Genomic DNA, 13,913 nt, shown 5'->3' on the forward strand with positions numbered 1-13,913 from the left:
GGAACCGCCGAGATGCCCAGGGGAAGTTGCTGCAGGAAGGGACAGTCCGCTGCACCAAGTCGTAGAACCGGCAATGTAGAGCTTTTGCTAAGCAGCAAGAGAAGATCTTCATAACCGAAGGCTCCGAAGAACAAAAGGTGAATGAATGATGCACGCAGTCTCCCTTTTATACCCGGATGTCCGGGGCGGAGTCCGGCATGCAAATTTCATTTGCCAATTTTCATTGGCCTTTTCTAAGCAGTCGGAAACGATTGGTTCTCAGGGACGAACCCCATCTGTCGGTTCGACACAACGTCGAGAGACCGACAGAAAGGGAAGCCTGGTTTTCATTACAGATTTGTGCAAAACATTTGCAATATTTATATCTTACTGCAAAATGACAGCGTTCCCTTTAACCAATGTTATGTGACTAAAACATAATTTTTCATTCATTTAAAAAATCATTGCGACGGATCTTGGTAGGTTTACGTACATCGCAGCCACCGCACCATTATTTTTACCCACAGGAGACGTATAGCTGTGTTATCCAACCATTAATTGGTAGGAATGTAACCTTGTACAGTACTTCGTAGCACCCCCGTTTCTGTAAGTTTTTAGTACACGATTTCACATCTTTTAGGAATTATCATGTCATTTTTACGTAGGCCAGGTGTCCTGTAAATCTGGAAAAAAGGTTTCCATTGCAGTTGTGCGAAATATTCAGTTTTCAAATATCCTAAAAAAACACCTCATGAGGGCACAAAAACTGTTTTGCGACATATGGCAAAATTCTGCCCAAATTGACGTGTTTTCATTGGGTGTATATTCAATTAGCTATTTCTTTTAGTTTATTAAAATTGAAACAGACAACATTTTAAGAAAAATTAAGATGTTGCCTCAGAAATAAACTGAAATATGTTTAAGGCACTAAAATTGTAATAATAAACTAAACTAAAATTAAAATACAAAATAAATTTATCTTATATAGCAACATAAAAATGAACAAATAAATAATAAAATGTAAATTTTTAACTAAAATTAACATTAAAACTAAACATCTAAAAATAAAATAAAAGTACAATAACTCTAAAAACAAAACTATATTAATTTAGATGTAAACACAGCTAATGGTGGTACAGTGTTGTGGATGGTTGCCAAGGCGTTGCTATGGCTATGCATTTGCTAAGATGTTCTCATTAAGTCTTTAAGGTCCACGTTAAAAGACCCTAATCTCAAGTCTATAGATCTGGCTCAGAAATAGAAGATTTGAACTTTTCTGCAAAAATGCCATTGTACATCTACAGATCAACAGTTATTCAAAGGTGCAGAACCATTTGTGACCCTGGATCACAAAACCAGTCTTAAGTAGCACAGAAACATTTTTAGTAAAAGCTAAAAATACATTGTACGGGTCAAAATTATCTATTTTTCTTTTATGCCAAAAATCATTAGGATTTTAAGTAAAGATCATGTTCCATGAAGATATTTAGCAAATTTCCTACCATAAATATATCATAATTTTATTTTTGTGAGTGGATGGCCTGCTACAGTGCCTCCGATTAACAACTTCGAAGGCGATTTTCTCAATATTTTGATTTTTTTGCACCCTCAGATTCCAGAGTTTTAAACTGTTGTATCTCCACCTGATATTGTCCTATCCTAACAACCCATACATCAATAGAAAGCTTATTTATTCAGCTTTCAGGTGATGTAAAAATCTCAATTTTGAAAAATTGACCCATAAGACTGGTTTTGTTGTCCAGGGTCACATTTATCCTAACAGAAATCCAATTTGCTGTGTTCTTAAAATTTGTGTGTGGACCTGTTATAGGCTATCTTTAACAGCTAAAGACATTTCTTAACGTCTGCTTAATGTTATTATTATTATCTTTTACTCTCTCTCCCTCGCTCTCGTTCTCCCACATTCATGCACTCCGCAACCTCTGATTACATTCTCCACACCATGTTATTAATTTGAGCTTGAAGACAGAGGAAATAATTGAAGCCTCTAAGAGGAGTAATTTGTAACAGATGGAAAGTTCACAAGCGGGTCCACAAGTGAGTCCATAATTGAAAGTCTGCACAAGTCCGCACACCATTCACTGCACACTCATTTTCCCCTTTTCATTGTTGGCTGCATCTCAGTCTATCTTTTTCTGTTGTTCATATGTTTCATAGAGCAACAAATAAATGCAAGACAACCTTCCTCCACAGCTATACATAGCCTATTGAGTACAACAGAACAATACTCAACAATATTCAGCTTTGCCTGAAGGTTAAGCTCCTCCTTTATTGACCATTTGTTGAAAAGGAGAAAACATCTATTTTCCACTCTAGAAAAACATTAAAAAAATGTGTATTTGTAATTTGTGTTTCAAATATCATTAAAGGTGTATGTTTCGGTGTGACTGATTGTGAATCCCTCATTATTTTTGCCTTTAACACCACAATTGAAAGTGGACTCTAATAGTCTTGGAGTCATGATGCCATTCTCTCACAGAAATAAACCTTCGTGCCATTCATTCATGCACTCAGAGTTGGAGTTTCTATAGCAATCTTTGTAGCTGTCACAGGTATGACATGTTTTGTGAGCTTTGGCTAAGCTCCGTCCTGTTTGGCTGAATAAACGGAAGCTGTTGAATGACACACGCTCTGTTTCTTCCTCTCTTACAGCTGTTTGTGTTGACCAGAATAAGCCACTTGATAAATCTTCCTACACAATCTGTCTTTGACCGATTTGATGCTTAGAATTTGGCCTGACATCAATATTTACAGTCTAAATCTGCTGGATGAAAAGTGTAAGAATTGACAGCAATTTTAAGGCTCATTAGAATTCTTAAATGACAGAACTAACCAAAACTAATAATGCTGTGAATTTGGTTTTTCAGTATTGTGCTAGAACTCATCAAAGTGCTATTTCTCCAACAAGCCAACACTGTTAGTGCTGTTTTCTAATTACAAGCTGTTTTCTCAATTGGAAGAGCTCTACTTTGTTTTTTCATCTTACATTATATTGCACATGCAGCCTTAAAACCGAGTGAGCTGAGGCGATTGTCATGGACTTGAGGAGAAGAACCCAATTGCAGGCAGCGTTGGACAACAGACTTTAATAATAAAATATAAAACACAAAACAAAGGCCCACGAGGGGGTAAAACAATAATGACAAAGGATAAACAGGGACAAAGACTAACTAAATACTAGACTAACAAACAATAGACATGAACTAAACTCAACACTTACTACAATGAGACAGGGGAATCTACAACAGGAACAAAAACATGAGAAGACGGTAAGCACAACATGAAACCACGTAGCAAACACAATGACTGAACACAGGACAATGAAACATGAGGGTTTAAATAGGGAAGACAAACGAGGGATAACGAGCAAGGGCAGGTGTAGAACATAAGACACAAGAGGGAGACAATACAGGAAACAAGAGGGGCGGGGCCAATGACAAGACACTGGAGAGAACGCATATTAATGTCAAAAGGACAATAATATGTTTCTCTCCACACATAACCAAAGACTTTGCCATGGCTCTGCTACAGGACCAAGAAAAACATGACTAAGGAAGCAGAGCCATGACAGCGATAATCAAACACAATACGACAGTCTTTTCGCTCTCAAGTAGTACTGGGAAGTCCTATTTAATTCAGAAATTGTCTTTATAATTTTCAAAAATCAATTCACTGCTTCATTTGAGTCATCACTTAATAGTTTTTCCCAGTCTGTGCAGCGTCGTACAACTTCTTTTGTTTTTCCATAATTAAATTAAATACATTTAGTTTGACTCTTTTGCATTATTATTGGGCAAGTAGAAGAAAATAAAGAAAATGAAAGTCAGATAGAAAAGGTGTGATCGGGTGTCACATGCTGGACTTAATCACACATCTTCCACACGAGCTTTAGTGTGCAACATGCACTAACCAATTGCTTTTATAACTACTGTTTGATTCCAACTTTTTAAAAGTGTAGCTTGACTGTAGTTTAGTTCACATTTGTAGTTTGGTTCTCTTGGTTATTTCGGACCAGATCGAAGCAGAAAATCTGATTTAATTCTGTTAAGTTTAGAGTTCACAGTGGGTTTTTAAACCTAAAGATACTAAGCTTGAAGGCATAGGGATAAAGTCACAACCTGATTGGTCAACTTTTATGACTTATATTTTGCGATGAAACTTACTGGAAATCTAAAACTACACTGTGTGCTGGACTAAACATGCTCCTTGTATGCTTGTACATTTACGGGCTGAGATGTCACAATGAGGTTATGAAATGTTCAAAGTCAAAAAAGCTCCAGGAAGTCTTCTGTTGCACACATAAATGAAGATCATGACCGTTTCTCAATTCCAAGAATGCAAGGAACGGACTTGTGTTCTTGTGGAGACTGGTCTTGCGAGGCAGCCTCGGAAGAATGAACTTGGATGGATGCGCCGCAGTGACTTCAAGTGGCTTCCGTACGCGCGCAAGGGTGCATTCAATGCATTCTTGATATCAAGAACACACCCGGGTACTTTCATGTGTTCTCTTTTCTTGTGTACTTGGGTACTTTGACGGTTGATGATAACGTAGAGTGAGTACACAATGACACAAGATGGCTGTAGAACACATTTCGAGATTTTTAAGGGTCGCATCTTTGAATATTACATCCTACTATTGGTTTGTTAGATGTCTTTGGTGTGGGTTGCATTCATATTTCGCTCAAACTGACACATTAGTCCGTTCGGATTGGTTTGATGCCACCAAGGTTCAACTAGCAGTTTATGCATATTCAAATAAACACACTAACAGAACAATCACGCCAGAGTTCATTTTAACCCAGCAAATCATGTGCACATGATGTAAAATTATGAGGAGCTTGACGTTTGGCAAGATACAGTTTCAAAGCAGATCCCCCAACTCTGCTAAATGAAAGGAGTTTATTTACACATGCACTAGCTACACCTGCCTTCATGCTACATGGCTCATTTAAACAGTTGCCCTGAGAGAAACATGTCCCTCAAGAGGACTGAGCAAATTAAGCACAGCAAAGCTGCTACTTCACTGGGCAGCTGGTGATTAGAACCTATCAAATATACAGCGCTCTCCAAATCTCTAAAGCCTCAATCACCAGCCCACACGATCCGAAAGCCATTTCATTTGCAAATCCTTTGAATGAACAGTCAGTTTCAGCTACACTGAGTCTGCTTTCCTGTGCATTATGGGTTATGTGGAGAAGGTGCTGTGTTTTATTGCTGATGTGTGCCAAGAGAATACAGGGATAAGTAATCCACAAGGTAAAGAACAATGAACATCAAAAATCATCCGCAGACAATCATTTTGCCGCTTTGTGAGCTTTCAAGTGCTGTTTTTTTTAAGCAGGTTTGTATAAAACAACTTGGAAACGTACTGGATTTCAAAACCATCCCGTACAAAGATTGTTTGTATTGTAGCCTCTATAGTTATGATTACTGTATTGATACCCTAACTTTATGTTCTTCCTGAAGAATAAGCATCTGTCTTGGGTTGTGTTTAATATATCTGGATAAGTGATGTTGCTTGTTGAATGTTTTTCTGTGGGAAAGAAATGAACTCAGCTTAATGTACACAGAAGGTCAGCCCATATTGGATGTCCCTCGACACCAGTCCCTGGAGTTTCTTTGTTTGCTCGTTGGTTATTTCTTTCTGTCTGTCTAGTGGTTGTTCTTTTCTCAAACTCTTTAAAAACAGCAATGGCAAGACATTTTTCACATTGTGTAGATACAGGGCAACTTAAAGACACAGCTGTGCCAAAGACAAAATTTAAGAAAAGCGTCCTATTTGTATTAAGAATTTAAATTGGAAATTAAATGAAAGAAGGATGAATTTACTAAACTGCACTTCAAAGAAAATTCAACACCTTCACATCACAGAAGGATTTTATTAGACAAAAAGCACAATATTAGTGAAATGCTGGGTCAACGTGCGTTCGTAACCCATTTTGCTTATCTAATAAACAGTATATCGGGCAAGGCCAATGCAGGATCTGAATTTCTTCCAATTATTTAATGTCAATTTGATCTCAATGTTTTATATATAGGCAGTTGGATGCTAGTGGCTGAAAAGTTGTCGCTGTCAGTCAGAAGCTGCATATCTCCAAAACTGATTCTTTTCAGGAAATGGAAGAAACATCATATTTTCTAAATAATAACGAAACACTGTGTTCACAGTGTTGACAAGCTCTTTTAATACTTTTTATCGGTTAAATATTTGCAAATCCCACAGCTAAACATGGAGGGCGACCAATAGTATCCATTGATAAATAGAGATAAAAGGTTCCCACCTGACAGTGACAAAGTGCTTGCTGACAACAGCCCAGAATGAAAATTGTTTTAGAGGGAAAATAAGTGAGCACACTCTGTTGAAAAGACCAGGTTAGACCAGAATGAAAATTTAAGGTGGTTCATGCTGGTTTATACTGGTTTTAGCTGCTGGGTTTAGCTCATACATACACATTCAAAATTTTAAAAGAAACATTCTTTATACCTTATTTTATACTCACTTCCAACTTTCTGTGCGAGTGCGAGAGAGAGAGAAATACACAATGACACAAAATGGAAATGTGTTTCTAGCTCAGACGAGATCAGAATTTGGAAGCATTCTGTGACCCTGCTGGAGATGAGCATTGGGTTTGTAAAACGCAGCGTGACTGTGCATGTGCTCTGTTTCAAAATCTTGTTAGCTACTGCCTACATAGACAGCTGCATTCTCAGGCATCCTAGTGGCCAAAAAACATCAAACAAACAAATACCTAGCACACACTAACAGTGGGTAAAATGATTCATTTTAATTACATTAGACTACTTTTAAGTCTTGAATGAAATAGAGCATTCGTTTATTAAGATGCATCATGGGATTGCCTTCTCTGTGAAGGAAACATGCATGCCTGGCAAAGAATTTGGCCATGATTAGATATAATAAAAATTCCTGCATTATGCCTTCGCGTCAGGAACGCGCGTGCTTGTCATGCTTTAAAATGCAGCCTACGCGTAGGCATCACACTAGATTTTGGAGCAGAGCATTTGTGGTGAATTGTCAGTAAAAAATCTGTGTATATTCTGTTAGAGAAACTTACTGGTTCTTCTCCACAGACAAAACCAGCCGTTGTCCTTCTGTTTGGATCAGGATGCGCAGCGAAGTGGGAGGAATCTAAATAAGCGAAAGACAACAAAACAAAAACAATCACCTCGTGTCCTGTTAACCCGTTTCGGTCAATTTAAAATAAACCCTGCACCTTCCACACAAACACACACAGTATTCACACCTTTGTACAAGTACAGGTTTGATCCAGCACAACACATGTTGAGAGGAAGCCTTCCAAATGTCATTTTGCAAATAATAAAGTGCCAAGCCCTCAGCACAAGGCTAATGTGTCTGTACTGCACATCTTCATTCACATTCAGACAGAGAGTACATCATTTGGGTAGCGCTTTATTTTACAGTCCTGTTCTACATGTAAGTACTTACTGTGTAGCTATGTAATCACGTACCAGCCCAGGTACATGCCCAAGTAGTTTCCAGTATTCTGTTGGGTAAGTACACAGTAAGTGCACTTACAGTAAAAAGAGTGTGCATACAGACAGACGTTTCTTAAACTTTGATGGTATGTGTATGGATCACAGAGTGACTCGAAAGAAGTGGGGGCATAATTATAACCCACAAAACCATAGTTTTATGCAATTATGGTATATAAAAACATAGCTTAACATACCAAATTCATCATAATAAAAATCCTACTTTTTAAAAAGAAAACAAATAAGACTCACATTTTTTGGCCTATCGAGGGTGGCATTTTGAGAGCAAAATAAAGTGACCAGGGGCCTCATTTATAAAACAGTGCGTAGAAACCTTCCTAAAAGTGAACTTACGCCAGAATGCTGAAAAGGGCATACGCAAACAAAATTGAGATTTATAAAACCTTGCGCACGCACACCTGCACGCAATTTTCCCTTTATAAATCACAGATTACCTGCAAGTGTGCGTACGTGAATCAGCCTCATATCCCGCCCTGTACACGCCCATTTTTACCCATAAATAGTCAATGCAAAGCAGCTCATGAATGCTTATTCGTATATTAATAAGCCTGACATCCAATCCGCTTGTTAAGCCTGACGTCACGCACCATTATGGACGTATACCGTTTCCGGGTTCAACCGCTATCAGATGCCATAGAAAAATAACAAAAACTTATGTAAAACCCCCGATCCTTTATCTCCATAACGAAATCACAAATGGACACACATGAGATTCACTGAGATTTCCATATTAATAATTGTTATAATTATAATTATTATTATATTAAAGCCAAAGAAGGTCTCTGCAGCATTTATATGTTTACAGCATTTAGACTGATCATTTACACCTCATTAAAATCACATCATTAATTAGTGGTGTCCTTCGCCTGAGATAAAATTTGAAGACATAACTGTTAGAGACGAATGTTTCTTCATTCCGGTTTTGTTATGAACATAGTTAAAACCGATAACGAGGACATTTAGAGTAGCGATTGTGCGAGAGTTTAATGGCTGTATTTCCAGACTTTGACATTCGATGATTATGCAGGAAAATATATTTAGCTATTTATTTACACTGTGTTATTTGATGATGTCCTATATTCTATGCAGTCGGATCATCTCATCTTCATGCGCTCATAGTGTGATGGAGAGACAGCGCTGATTAAATATTTAGATTGAATTTTTATTTAAGATTTGAGTTTGATTTTACAAGAGCTGCATAACAAGTATCACCCAATACAAGCGCAAATAACTCTGCGGATTTAATCTTCGTGATAATGAGGATATTTAAGGTAAAATTAAATGTGTGTGAAGGATTAATGCTTATAATCATTTTTATCACACTTACCTTTTGCAATCTAACTTGAGTTCACTAACTCAACATCGGTGTCGCCAAACTGCTCTGTCTCCAAAATGTCTGTACGCATGGGTCAGAGTTTGCGTGCAGGTGCGCACATTTTTCCGTCAAGTTTGTTTTTATAAATCCCATATTTTGCGTGGGAAGTGGCGTACACCTCTTTCAGGGAATGTTTTGTGCGTACGCAACGGTTATAAATGAGGCCCCAGATCTATGATGAATATTGTACTCTACTAAAATATTTTGTGCTCTAGTAGTAATTTAATCATTAGTTTCATAGGTATTAATGGTGATGATATGGCACAAGTCACATCCATAACACATTGTAATGAGATCACAGTTGGTCAAAGCAGGTTAGCATAAATGAGCCCTCAAAAAAGGAAAAGTGATCACATTTTTGAGCTCGTTTTTTTATAATGATTAGGAGGCAGATTTATTTTCAATTTTTAAACTCCTCCTGGCAAATTTTGCACTACAAACTGTGAAACGAAAACAATATAAGTTCCTATTAAAGCTCCAAAGGTTACGGAGTCAGCAGTGAGTGCTTCTCTCTTCATTTGTTTTGAGTCATATCAACCACATAGAATAGCAGGAGGCTGCTGTAACTAATGCATTGACATCCGTTTTCTTTCTCAACTTTTTACGCTCACTTAAGACAAAAACGAACATGTTTATGACTTAACTGTGAGATAGGTGCAATCGCAGTTACCGCGCGTGTGTGTGACGAGCAGAAGTGGAAGCAGGGGTCTGATTAGATGATTTGCCGAAACACAAAATTATCGATCTTTATGTCACAGTCTCCAATTTGTGCATGTCATATTTGTCATAATGGACTTAAAAGCTAGAAATGTTGGTTTGGTTGAGAGTGATAGCCGTGTTCCTCTCATACCATTGGTAGGCGAACTTATGAACTCGAACTGATATCAATAAGCTTTTTAAACGTAATATTTTTAAATGTAAATCTTTTTTTCCGCAGTCAAACACCGCAAGCCGGAGATCCGGCACGGTGCCAGAAAACTTTAAGCCCTGCATACAACAAAGGACGGGCCTAAAACACTCACTCATATTAAAGGAATTGTGTTCTCCTTATATTAATTAATCACGATTAATCACAGAAAAGTCATGCGATTAAAAATTTTAAACGTTACCCAGCACTAGAAAATATAAAAGCTCACCTGCTACAGCTCCATTTTTTTTCAGTAGACATAATTCTGCACAAAATGTTTTTGAAAGATTTTTCAGTCCAAATAATGACAAGTTTCAGTGCTCAGTGCTGCATTCTGCTGCTACTCTCCACTGCCTCTGTGCTACCCTGATAATTACCCTTAATCGTAATTTTAGCTTACTCAGAATAAGGCAAATAATTTGATTACTGACATCCATGTAAACGTGGTCAATGTCAGATGATCAGATTTTGAAAACCAAGTTTGAAAACAGGGAAATGCATATGAACACAATACAATTGCTTGTAACTTTTGACCACTAGGTGGTGCTGTCAAATTTTTATGAGGTAGACAAGACGTGCCAGTGATGATACATACCAACTTTCGTGTCAATACACAAAAGTGTCACGAAGATAGAGCCACATGACCCTCTGGCGCGCACGCCTTAGAATTCATTGACGCTGTATACAAGAATTGTTTGATCAATCAAAAGCTTTTGATAAATTTTATTTAGGGATGTCTCTAGAAACCATATACCAAATTCAGTGCAAACTTGACATCTTTTGTAGGAGGAGTTCGAAAAAGTACTTGTTGAGTCAGAAAATATACAGTACTAATGTAAAGAGAATGACATGTCAATTTTTCATGTTATTAGCATTTTATTAAATTTAATTATATGTCTTGACCATTAGGGGGCGCTGGCCTATAACTCATGAGAACCGATTAGAGAATCGAAAATCTTTGAATAACTTTTTGTCAGCAGTGTCTCTAGATGCGTCTAGGAGGAGTTAGAAAAAGTCATTTTTTTTAAAGATTCTAAATGGCGGGAAAACTTTCATGACAGAAAATGACGTCATATGACGATATTCGAATCTGCATGAGCCAAGGGTTCAAAGGAACAAAGAATTTTACATTTAGATTGTTTGGACTGTTGGTAGCACTAATGGAATTTGGGTTGGGTTAGAGACATATTTGCCATGGTAACAGTTCAGACTGTCCTGTGAATTTGTGAATTTGACTGTGCCAAATTCACAACTTTCCCATGTACATAGACTTCCATGGCAGAAGAAGAAGAAGCAAAACAATAAGAACACTAATGGAAGCAATAGGTGTCTATGCCACTTCGTGGCTTGACCCCTAATTTATTGGTAACATTGGCCATTTATAGTAATCAGTTCACACATGCATATCATGTCATTATCATCAGAAACCACCACTGCATTATTGTACATATTGTTGGAAATTTCTAAATCTATAGTTGTGTCCCAAACGACATACTATACATTATGCTCTTAAACCATCCACTATTCACTCTACCATCTTTGTATGAATTTAAAGTGATAGTTCACCCAAAAATACAAATTCTGTCATCATGTACTCACCCTCTTGTCATTTTAAACCTTTTTTTCCTTTTTAAGAAATTTCTTTCTTAAGCAGAACACAAAAGAAGATATTTTGAAGAAAGTTTTGGGTGAACTATAACTTTAAGAAGATTAGTATCGTCCCAAATGGAATACTGTACTTAACGGCTTCACACTAACCTAAAGTATAAGCGGGTTCCAAGATGAGGGCAAATGACTTCTCTTTTGGGAATTTTCAATGTGAACACACTACTCACACTATACTATGAAATGGCGTAGAATAGGCCTACTGCATAAGAGTGTGATTTGGGATGCACCTACTTTCTTAATCTGTAACTGATCTGTATTGAGCATGTACTGTAAATAAAAACCACACAAACAACCAGAGCTACACATGCAGACATAATTAAACCAAATACATCAATCTTTATACATATTATTTATCTTCCCTTTAAAATAATATATTGACCACATATTTGTACTGTACATAATAAGCAGATGAGAGAACATACTGTACATACTCCATTATACCTCATTAAGAAAAAATAGCTTTGGCCGATCAGTCGACCCAATTGTGGTTCTGGCTGGCTTTACAGAGGATTTCCTTTCTATAATATACTCCCCTCACCACAATGCCCTTCCACACCTGCAAATGTTTAATCACAATCGCCTTAGAAAGAAAAGCTAGTGGTTACCGTAAAAGCCAAGCCTTCTAGAACTTCCAAAAAACCTGATTGTTCATTTTCTGATGCCAAAGCACCCAAGATCATGTAATTTCACTGCATCAACTTGCACAACAACCAGCAAACAGCCTCTAAATGCCACGTGCCAAGGTCCAAAAGAAGAATCGCTTTGAGCTACAACAGAAGCTTGACTGTAAAATTCATTGAAGCTCAAGTGACTATGTACGGGGAGCGAAATCAATTAAAGGCCCCATGACTTTTTTGCGACAATGTCGCTACAGCTTCAGGCAGTTAATCTAATGTAATGTACTCCGCACAATAGTTTTGGAGATTCATCACCTCATCAGTCAGTCGTTGTGCCTCCGGTGTCATTTGGCAGCCAGGCCCTTCACTCATTTTCATAAATTACCCTTTGAGAGCTGAAAGTCTGCAGCTCCAAATTATACGGACTACGAGAGTCATACATCGTGAACTAATTTGCACCGCACTTCTAGTCTTATCAGAGACACACGCATTATGTTTTAGAGGTCTAATATCATGATCTCACAGAAGACAATTTTGAGCAAAAACAGCACCAAAACGTTAACTTTTAGTGAATTTGGAAGCCAATTTTTTAGTGCGACATCATTTTTTAGTGGTTTCAGTCGGCCAATTTTTATTAAAATAATTATTTTAACAATTAAACTGCAACAGATAGCATTGGTGATATCTTTAAACCGAGGAGGAGCCCAGAAAGTTCAAGTTAAATATGATTCATTCATTTAAAGCTACAGTGATTTTTACAGTACCACAACTATAAAAATCAGCTTTTGCATTTTTAATTATTTAAAAGACGGAAATGATCAGAACCAATGAATATGATAGCGTGTTTCACAGGTAATCTTCCTCATCTCCACGCAATACATTTTTCATATAAAGAAAAAATCATTTTCAGTCAATTTCAACACAATAAATCAATATAAAAACATCCACTGGCAACATGACATTATGATAGAAATGCAAATTATTCTCTATTAGCTCAAAAACAATGTGTAAAAAATGCAGCAGCCAAGAAAAATTCATGGAGTGCTTTTTCTTACCCTGGAGCGAACCCAGCTGATTGGTCGCTTCTCTTTTCCTTCCAGCAGCAGTGGTACCATGGTGTGATAACGCTCCAGTTTGGTTAGCGTACTTTTCAGTTCTCTCCCTGTGACAAGAGACACAAAAGACCCCATCAATGTTTCAGAAGTACGATCTTAGTAACAGAGAAACAATCAGTTGATCTGACCTTGAGGCAAAACGTTCAAATGAACAAAACTTAAACCACACCCCCACGAATGTACGTCATTTCGTGGTATGACATGACTAAGACCGCCCAAATGTATACGCAAGTGAGGTGGGCGTACTTGTAAATCTCATTGTATCGTCGTCGCCGTAGCCATGTCGCAGAGACGCTGTGTGTTTCGATGCGAAAAGAAAGACTCTTTGTTTGCCTTCCAAAAATAAGAGACAACTAAAAACGAATGGTTACATTTTATTTACAACACTGTTCCAGAACAGTACAATCCGAATATTCAAGTATGTGCAGCGCATTTCACAGATGATTGCTTCATGAACCTGGGAGAGATCAAGGCCGGCTGTGCACGAAAGCTTTGGTTAAAAAGTGGGCCAATTCCAACCATTACAACTTCGCAAGGACAGTCTGGCGCTTCAGATTCACAGCCTGTAAGTATACTTTCACTGTAAAAGACTTTGTTACAGACTAACGCGAGTTGAGTTTGTTGTGTGTTTGTGATCTGCAAATGCAGACATGTGCGCAACATGAAAAAAGACAACATAAGTCCTAATAATCAGTAAT

General features: G+C 37.5%; 1 protein-coding gene across 3 annotated transcripts in view; it reads right to left on the reverse strand.

Annotated features, from left to right (window-relative positions):
- adam12b (ADAM metallopeptidase domain 12b) overlaps nucleotides 1-13,913 on the reverse strand; it is a 138,377-nt gene that overhangs the window by 112,556 nt on the left and 11,908 nt on the right. For all 3 annotated transcript variants that reach the window (XM_057343704.1, XM_057343702.1, XM_057343701.1), the window contains exons 2-3: nucleotides 13,156-13,262; nucleotides 7,074-7,147 (exon numbers count right to left, since the gene is read on the reverse strand). In XM_057343704.1, coding sequence (XP_057199687.1) covers nucleotides 7,074-7,147; nucleotides 13,156-13,262 — 181 coding nt within the window. The remainder of the gene's footprint in view (nucleotides 1-7,073; nucleotides 7,148-13,155; nucleotides 13,263-13,913) is intronic.

Source organism: Triplophysa rosa, linkage group LG10 (assembly GCF_024868665.1).
Source record: "Triplophysa rosa linkage group LG10, Trosa_1v2, whole genome shotgun sequence".
NCBI classification, from domain to species: Eukaryota; Metazoa; Chordata; class Actinopteri; order Cypriniformes; family Nemacheilidae; genus Triplophysa; species Triplophysa rosa.